This window comes from Perkinsus marinus (assembly GCF_000006405.1).
Source record: "Perkinsus marinus ATCC 50983 genomic scaffold scf_1104296928266, whole genome shotgun sequence".
Classification (NCBI taxonomy): Eukaryota; Perkinsozoa; order Perkinsida; family Perkinsidae; genus Perkinsus; species Perkinsus marinus.
In genome coordinates this window covers 60,370-68,116 of record NW_003216874.1, presented here as the reverse complement: position 1 = coordinate 68,116, position 7,747 = coordinate 60,370, and the positions used below count along the sequence as shown (strand labels likewise).

Here is a 7,747-nt window from a genome sequence, read left to right as displayed (position 1 = left end):
TTCGCGGTGATATGCAGCAGTCGTGAAATATATTTTTCATATCACTAGGGTGGTGAAACTCCATTATTATTGACAATAATAATTTATAAGAACAATAATTTATTGTTCTTGTTGGGTTCTTCAATTCGATGGAGTATCTTGAGGTTGGGTTGGTAAGATACGGATTAGGTTGGGTGTGGCGTAGACCCGTATTCACAGTGGGAGAGTCCAAGAGTTCTATCGCAATCGCATTTTTACACAATTTTTATTTTTTTTCGATAGTTTTTAACGAATTTTCTCACAATTTGCAATAATTTTTTGACGCTTCTCAACAATTCTCCAAATTTTTTTCACTATTTTTTGTTATTTTTTGCCACATTTGCATAATTTTATTAGTGTATACATCTCTATTTTTTCACTTGATTTTTTTTTGGTAATGTTCGATCTCAATCACGATATTTGGTTGAATGTATTTGGTTACCTTTCCAGAGATCAACTGTAAGTTTTTGGGAAAATTCATGAAAAATTTCCCGAAATTTTCCGGAAAAAATTACGTCTTCCAACGCTGGCCACAATTTTCATTAATTTTCGTCGATTTTTTGATAATTTTTTTCACCAATTTTTATATTGCACGCATGCGCAAGATCATATTTTTCAGATGCTCTCGAGTTTCCCCAACTTGCCGAAAATTATGCAGTAAAATACCACCCCGGTCCGACTCCCGCATGCATCGTTTTTAGATATCGTCAGAGACGCTATTGAGAGTGTCGTTTTAGACGCCTCCTCTACGACTGTTGAGACCGCGGGCACTTTAGGGAGGTGAAAATTTGCCGCAAAATTTAAGTTTTTTTTCTGGAAATTCTCGGGAATTTCCCGAAATTTTGGGTTGGAGGAATATATGTTCGCTTTCCTCAGGAGTTTACATACGAAGTTTACAGAAATCAATTAGAATTTCCTCCCAGAATTTTCATATTGTCATCATCGTCCACACATAAAGTTGATGACCATGTATATGTTTCCCTCAGCTGAGCTCAGGAGTTCACAGAAATGAATAAGGAATTCCTCCCAGAATTCTCATATTATCATCGTCACCAACACATGTGCATATTTTTCAGGAAAAATAGTCTTGGTGAATTTTCCGTTTTCCGTGGTGAAAATTTTTGAATAAAATTTCTTATTTGTCGCTGCCAGGGATCGACCCCGGGACCTCAGGTACGTTATTGGTGTAGATCCTCTAGCGTGTGCACGCGTGCTGACCGGTACGCTGGCCGAGAACGATTATGTTAATTTAATAAAGGATGAGAGGAATCCTGTAGGAGGCTTAGCGGAGCGAAGTGATTCATGAATTGCAATTTTTTCAGTTTACTGATGCAAATGAATGTAGTTTTCGTCGACTGGAAGATTATGCGAATTTGAAGAATCTAACGATTCGGAATATTGTAAGTTGGTGAAGGCGTATCTTAAGGTTGAGCGTGCAAGATACGGATTAGGCCCGCTTGGGGACCATTTGATCGATTTTCGTTTTTAGAGAGGTCGCGAGTGCTGGTTGAGATTGGTGGAAACTTTGCGACGATCAAGTTGGAGTCGAGTCAGATGCCTAGTGTTTGAGAGATGCCATCTTGATCCGTCTTTCGTTCATGTACGTCACTGGGATGGTATCTTAGGTTGCAGCATGAAAGATACGGAATAGGTCCGATGAAATACTGAGTATCTTAGGTTGCAGCATGAAAGATACGCTATAGGTCCGATGAAATACTGAGTATCTTAGGTTGCAGCATGAAAGATACGGAATAGGTCCGATGAAATACTGAGTATCTTAGGTTGCAGCATGAAAGATACGGAATAGGTCCGATGAAATACTGAGTATCTTAGGTTGCAGCATGAAAGATACGGAATAGGTCCGATGAAATACTGAGTATCTTAGGTTGCAGCATGAAAGATACGGAATAGGTCCGATGAAATACTGAGTATCTTAGGTTGCAGCATGAAAGATACGGAATAGGTCCGATGAAATACTGAGTATCTTAGGTTGCAGCATGAAAGATACGGAATAGGTCCGATGAAATACTGAGTATCTTAGGTTGCAGCATGAAAGATACGGAATAGGTCCGATGAAATACTGAGTATCTTAGGTTGCAGCATGAAAGATACGGAATAGGTCCGATGAAATACTGAGTATCTTAGGTTGCAGCATGAAAGATACGGAATAGGTCCGATGAAATACTGAGTATCTTAGGTTGCAGCATGAAAGATACGGAATAGGTCCGATGAAAGACCATCTATTTCAGTTCCTCGCATCCATATTCCCGCACTTTGCCGAACTACAATTCCTCCGTTTCGAGCAGTGCATCTTCCTTCCCTCAACACTACGACGAGTTTACTTGGCGAGATGCCTTCATGGTGAGCAGTGCGTAATCGAAAGGTCTCCGGATCGATTCCCGGCGGCGGCATTTTTAGAGGGCGACGGTAGAGTTCCTAAAAGAAAACATGCGAGCTCAGAAGCGATCGATCGATGTTATATAGGAAAATACTCAGAAGCTCTGCTGCATCTCATTACTGCTATTGGTCGGATTACGCAAGTTAAAAATCTGGTAAGCAGTGTTGGAGGAATATATGTTTTCCCAAAAATTTTCCAAATTTTTCCCCCAAAAATTTCTCATATTGTCATCATCACTAACACATGTACGGAATATTAAGAATTTTTTCTCGAAATTTCCTCAGTATTTTCCCGGGTGATGGAAATCTTGCAATCTTGCATTTCCTCAACGCAGGTGATGACTGAATGCAATTTGGGTGCCCTCCAGAAGGTTGGTTGTGAAGCGACTAAGTATCTTGGTGACCGTCGGCTCAGCTCGGGGAATCCGTGTTTGGATTTTATTAATGATATTGGTAGAGATATCTTAGGTGAGATGAAACGGTTGATCGATTTGGATTTTTTATTTTTATATAACAGTTTTTGCATATTCCGCCAGATATGACCAGAGGAGGCCAACGTTGCAGCCAAAAGATTCCTTTCATGCCCCTCGACGGCGTTTCCTTCAACCTCATCCAGACATGTTCGCGCTTGCATGTATCTCTATTATGTCAAAAGCGCGCGCCCTCGTAATCGATTTGTTCAGAGTCTGCAACATCTGGAACTGGACGAGAACTGTCTCTTTGACGCTGGCATTTATCCAATAGCGCAGTCGCTTGCCTCGGGAGGATTCGCCGAGTTGGAGACCCTCAGTTTGATGGGAAATTATATTTCCACTTATGGGTGGACATCTTGAAATCTTGCAATCTTGCATTTCCTCAACGCTGTGGTAGATTCATCACACTCTTGATGTCCTTGCCTGAGGCGAAGAAGTTGACTGATGTAGATTTGAGTGATAATCAAATTAATTTCGTGGCGCGCGGTCAGGGTGAGGAAGTGAGTTGCTGGGGAGCGCCGCACTGCGAAGAATATCTTATATCGATCAGGTGATCGATTTGGATATAGCTGATTTTATGATGATTTACGTGAAGGCCTGGGCGGAATCGTCCTCGAAAAAGTTGCATCTTGGCCTTGCTGGTAACAATCCGTGTGGAACGGTCGTTGCTGCTGTGGAGAGGGCAGTTGATATACTGGAGGAATCCAAGGTTGCTGCATGAAAGATACGGATTAGGCCCGAAAGTGGACCATTCAGGCAACAGAGGGCATCTTGGACTTTCAACAGCGTTCTGTTCGATCGACTTCGACACCTTCCTTTCAAGAGGAGGACGAAGATGATGATGATGCAGGTGGGAGAAAGATACGTATTTGCGCACAGCGAAGAAATATCTTTCTTGGACCTCATTCGTATCTTGCACGCGAGAACCTAAGATTCCACATAGTCTTTGTTAAGATTCTATGATGGCGGACTGTGGATCTCACGATAGCTCCTCCGAGGAGGCGGCATCGATCGGCTCCCGTCCGGCGGCAAGCAGCTCAGATGATGATGACGAAGACGACGATGCCAATTTGGTGAGGCATGAATTTCATGGCGCGTGACGGAATCTCCTACAGGACTTGCAAATAGGGCTCACGGCTCTGGCAGGAGGGGATGATGGCCGCATCCCAAAAAGGTGACATTTCCGGACCTGTTTTGTATCTTTCTCGAGGCAACCTCAGATCTCGCCGAGGGACGAGGGTAGAAGTGACAGAAAGCGAAGTCGAGCGAGAACAAAATGAACTGCATGAGATGATGAGTCGGTATGACCGCGCGCCACGAAATTATCAAGCGGAGCGGAGTTTTTTTTCAGAAACCCTCTATGGCGGTTGCGAAACGAAGAATTTGTAAGTGATGACGACGACGATCAAGATTTCGAACCGGCTGTGGACGCATCGGAAGATGAGGCTCTCTCTGGGTTGGTAGGAATACCAACTTTTGTTAATTATTATTAATGACCGTCTCAGGTGACTGATGACGATATGTGATACTCTTTCTAGACCAACTGTCTTTTGTGTTGGACTAGTCGCGAACTGATATACCCACAGGAATTAATAAGAACTTTCATATCGCCATCGCCAACACCATGCGGATATTCGCCTTCACATATGACTAACTTCGATGAGAAGATATTGGGAGGTGAATTTCGGGTGTCCTTACTGTGTAGAAAACGAAGAGTGAGGCTCTGCAAGTTGATGATGAAGCCAAGCCTTGGTACACTCCTACCTCCAACTGGATGTATACACCAAATGCTCTTCATAGAGCATTGGCTACTAGGGTATGTGCGGTACACCGCATTGTGTGCTGTGTGTTGCGTGCTGTCTACCCTGAAGCACCAGCACACAATCGGTCGTTACATAGCTCAACTCTCATGCGGAAGAAGAGACCAACCAGTCCGCACACTGTGCGGACTGGTTGTGTGGACAATATACGTCAAACTTGAACGCATATTGTTAAACTCGCTCGTATATTGTCAAAGTTGGTACGAATATTGTTATTCTTGGATGCAATATAAATTACTATGTCAATCTTGATTTTGATACTGTCATTCTTGAATGGAATATTTTCGCGAGGTGTCAAACTTGAATTGCACATTGATATTCTTGAATGTTCAATTTGAAGGTGTGTCAAACTTGAATCCTCATTGTCATTCTTGGATGAAACATTGTCAATCTTGTGTGTTCAACTGTCAAACTTGCACGGGAAAAGGTGTAGACTACGACACTGTGCAACTTGCGTGTGCAACACAGCAACAGGACTATGAGTACCAATCATCCTTTTCTGTGATCTACTACAGGGATACCCACAAGGGGGGTATATCGATCTATGTCTATGACTCGTTATTATGAAAAGTATAATAATCCTTTACACTCTGGATGAGTGTAAAGCTATGAAATTATGTACTCAACACGACATGAAGACTTCTCCGATCGGAAAATAAAGCCAAGTACGGATAGTGGTTTATTATTAGATGAGACCCTGCTTGAGCATATCTTGGTACCTGGTATCCAGAGGTTGACCATGCAAGATACGGATTAGGTCCGAATAGTGACTTACGTTCTCTGGTTCATAACATTGCCCATGTTATCTTCGCATTCAATATCAGTATCGGGATCAAATCCTTGAATCGCTTGCTCTCTTCTCAGCTTCTCATACAGAGTAATCTACGAATCTTCAGGTCCCCCACACAAGATTCAAAACAGGTCCGTTTCTGTCCACCTACCGCATCCTCGATTCTGGTAATATCATGAAAGTGTTTAGAATTCGGAATTCTCAAACACTTCATCCCATGCGCATGTCGCCACTCAGTAAAATGCCGCTCGAAAGCCCTACGGCCCCAATACGTGTAATTGCCGCATATCTCACACCTAAATTCCAACACCATGACAAAAGCGCGCGCCCTGCTGATCGATTTCGACATCATCTACCTGAACGGCTTGCCCAAGCCATGGAGTTTATACAACCAGAACGGAATCGGCTTGCCGTCCCAACCGAGTGGAAGGTTCAAAGGGTTATACCTGTGAGAAGATGAACATCATATACAACCAACATTTGATAATATGATCTACTCGATACATTAATATCAATATTATAATAAAAGGTATTAATAATAATGGAGTTTCACCATCTTATTAATATGAAAACATACATTTCACGACTACTGCATTTCACTGAGCTTTTTGACGCCACTTTACGTAAAACTCCACTGGTGCCGTGATAAAGAATATATAGTAGTAAAAAAAATAATGTAATATAATATCCAATGCACAACCTGCGATACTCCTTACAGTGCGCGGTTGTCTCCATCATCCGAAACCTCCGAGTCGCTGTCGGAATCTTGCTCCTGAAAAATATATAAATAACCCACCTGAAATTCGAACCCGGGAGTGTCGATGTAAAGCCCGCACTTATACCACTACACTAAATCTCCGGTACGCATGAGTATAGTCCTATTCTACTCACGAAGCACACAAACTATGGTTGCACGCATGCACAACATGATATTTTGCAGCGGAGCGACGCACCTTCTTATCCCAAACATCATCCTTCTCGTCATCAAACGTCTCCCTACCGCCGTTTTCTTCATACCAAATATCCGTCTCTATCTCGTCCAACGTCCTAACACACAAAACTACCGCGCGCCACAAAATTATACCAACCCAATTAGCTTTCATAACCAGCACTGAGAGTAATGTTCCTAATATGTTTACATGGGAAGCTGATTGAAGAATGTGTTCCTAGCCATACGCGGAAAATTCAAATTGTGAGAGAGTTTCCCCCGGAAACATTATAGGTGATTCCCTGTACCAAGAGGTCCCCGGATCAACCCCCGCACCTGGCTTGTCGGATCGTCAGGTACTGCACAGTATCATCAATAGTATCGGCCAAGGTCTCCTTATATTTCTGTATAATAACCTGATAAAAACCACTATCTCTCGCGGAGCGAAGCAATTCATGTTTCTCATTTTTCCTCACCTCAAGTCGAGCCAACTCCCTATCTTTCTTCTCCGACAGTTTATTCAAAGCCTCAATTTCCGCGGGGTGCATCTTCGCCATTTTCTCCGCAGCCTTCTTGAACTCTTTACCGTTTTTATGACCCTATGCATGGACAGTGTGGAAGGGAGAATATTATATAACCATTTATGATATATGTCAACTACATGTGTTGGTGATGCCAATATGAAAATTCTGGAGGGAATTCTTCCTAGTCTACATGGATTTCAAAACGAATGATTATGCAAATTTATACAATCAATGTGAAAACTCCTCAACCCAGCCGAAGAAGGCGAACATATATTTCAACATTCTACGCAGAGAAATATCTTAGGTTCCCGCATGCAAGATACGGATCAGGCCCAATTAAGGTATTACCTCAAGAGCTTTCTCGTTGGCAAAGAGGCGATCAGTAGGAGGACAATAAAGACGCGAATTCCGAGTGTATCCCGCGCCCCATCCTTGAACAGATCTGGCCTGAAATACCAAGGGAATCCAAATCGATCACGTGATCGATTTGACACTCACCTGCCATCTCTCTTGAAATTCCTCCTCAGATTCCTTCTCAAATTTCTCGAGATCAAATATAGGCCGTTGACGTTGAATGAATCCTCTGACAAATTACAACAGGCTTATCTTAGGTTACCCCACCAAAGATTCAAAACAGGCCCAATTCCGTAAAACTTGAATCTTAGGTTACCCCACCAAATATTCAAAATAGGCCCAATTCCGTAACACTTGAATCTCAGGTTACCCCACCAAAGATTCAAAATAGGCCCAAAACCGTCACCTCACCTCAGATACTCCTGCAGAGCCTTCAAATACTC

General features: G+C 42.6%; 2 protein-coding genes across 2 annotated transcripts in view; one reads left to right on the top strand and one right to left on the bottom strand.

Annotated features, from left to right (window-relative positions):
* Positions 1 to 4,414, top strand: part of Pmar_PMAR015186 (u1 small nuclear ribonucleoprotein 70 kd, putative) — a gene marked incomplete at both ends in the record, with an annotated part of 8,456 nt that extends 4,042 nt beyond the window's left edge. The window contains 17 exons of the mRNA XM_002788354.1: positions 638 to 675; positions 720 to 798; positions 1,192 to 1,291; positions 1,341 to 1,418; positions 1,508 to 1,618; positions 2,268 to 2,379; positions 2,437 to 2,570; positions 2,751 to 2,786; positions 3,099 to 3,235; positions 3,286 to 3,388; positions 3,439 to 3,597; positions 3,645 to 3,738; positions 3,843 to 3,961; positions 4,004 to 4,062; positions 4,109 to 4,189; positions 4,240 to 4,348; positions 4,394 to 4,414. Coding sequence (XP_002788400.1) covers positions 638 to 675; positions 720 to 798; positions 1,192 to 1,291; positions 1,341 to 1,418; positions 1,508 to 1,618; positions 2,268 to 2,379; positions 2,437 to 2,570; positions 2,751 to 2,786; positions 3,099 to 3,235; positions 3,286 to 3,388; positions 3,439 to 3,597; positions 3,645 to 3,738; positions 3,843 to 3,961; positions 4,004 to 4,062; positions 4,109 to 4,189; positions 4,240 to 4,348; positions 4,394 to 4,414 — 1,570 coding nt within the window. The remainder of the gene's footprint in view (positions 1 to 637; positions 676 to 719; positions 799 to 1,191; positions 1,292 to 1,340; positions 1,419 to 1,507; positions 1,619 to 2,267; positions 2,380 to 2,436; positions 2,571 to 2,750; positions 2,787 to 3,098; positions 3,236 to 3,285; positions 3,389 to 3,438; positions 3,598 to 3,644; positions 3,739 to 3,842; positions 3,962 to 4,003; positions 4,063 to 4,108; positions 4,190 to 4,239; positions 4,349 to 4,393) is intronic.
* Positions 4,415 to 5,391: 977 nt separating this feature from the next.
* Positions 5,392 to 7,747, bottom strand: part of Pmar_PMAR015185 (splicing factor 3A subunit, putative) — a gene marked incomplete at its 5' end in the record, with an annotated part of 2,897 nt that continues 541 nt past the window's right edge. Inside the window, 11 exons of the mRNA XM_002788353.1 lie at positions 5,392 to 5,427; positions 5,484 to 5,590; positions 5,650 to 5,794; positions 5,855 to 5,944; positions 6,215 to 6,270; positions 6,452 to 6,545; positions 6,763 to 6,842; positions 6,903 to 7,025; positions 7,299 to 7,397; positions 7,449 to 7,533; positions 7,716 to 7,747. Of these exons, the coding sequence (XP_002788399.1) occupies positions 5,394 to 5,427; positions 5,484 to 5,590; positions 5,650 to 5,794; positions 5,855 to 5,944; positions 6,215 to 6,270; positions 6,452 to 6,545; positions 6,763 to 6,842; positions 6,903 to 7,025; positions 7,299 to 7,397; positions 7,449 to 7,533; positions 7,716 to 7,747 (945 nt within the window). The 3' untranslated portion in view covers positions 5,392 to 5,393. The remainder of the gene's footprint in view (positions 5,428 to 5,483; positions 5,591 to 5,649; positions 5,795 to 5,854; positions 5,945 to 6,214; positions 6,271 to 6,451; positions 6,546 to 6,762; positions 6,843 to 6,902; positions 7,026 to 7,298; positions 7,398 to 7,448; positions 7,534 to 7,715) is intronic.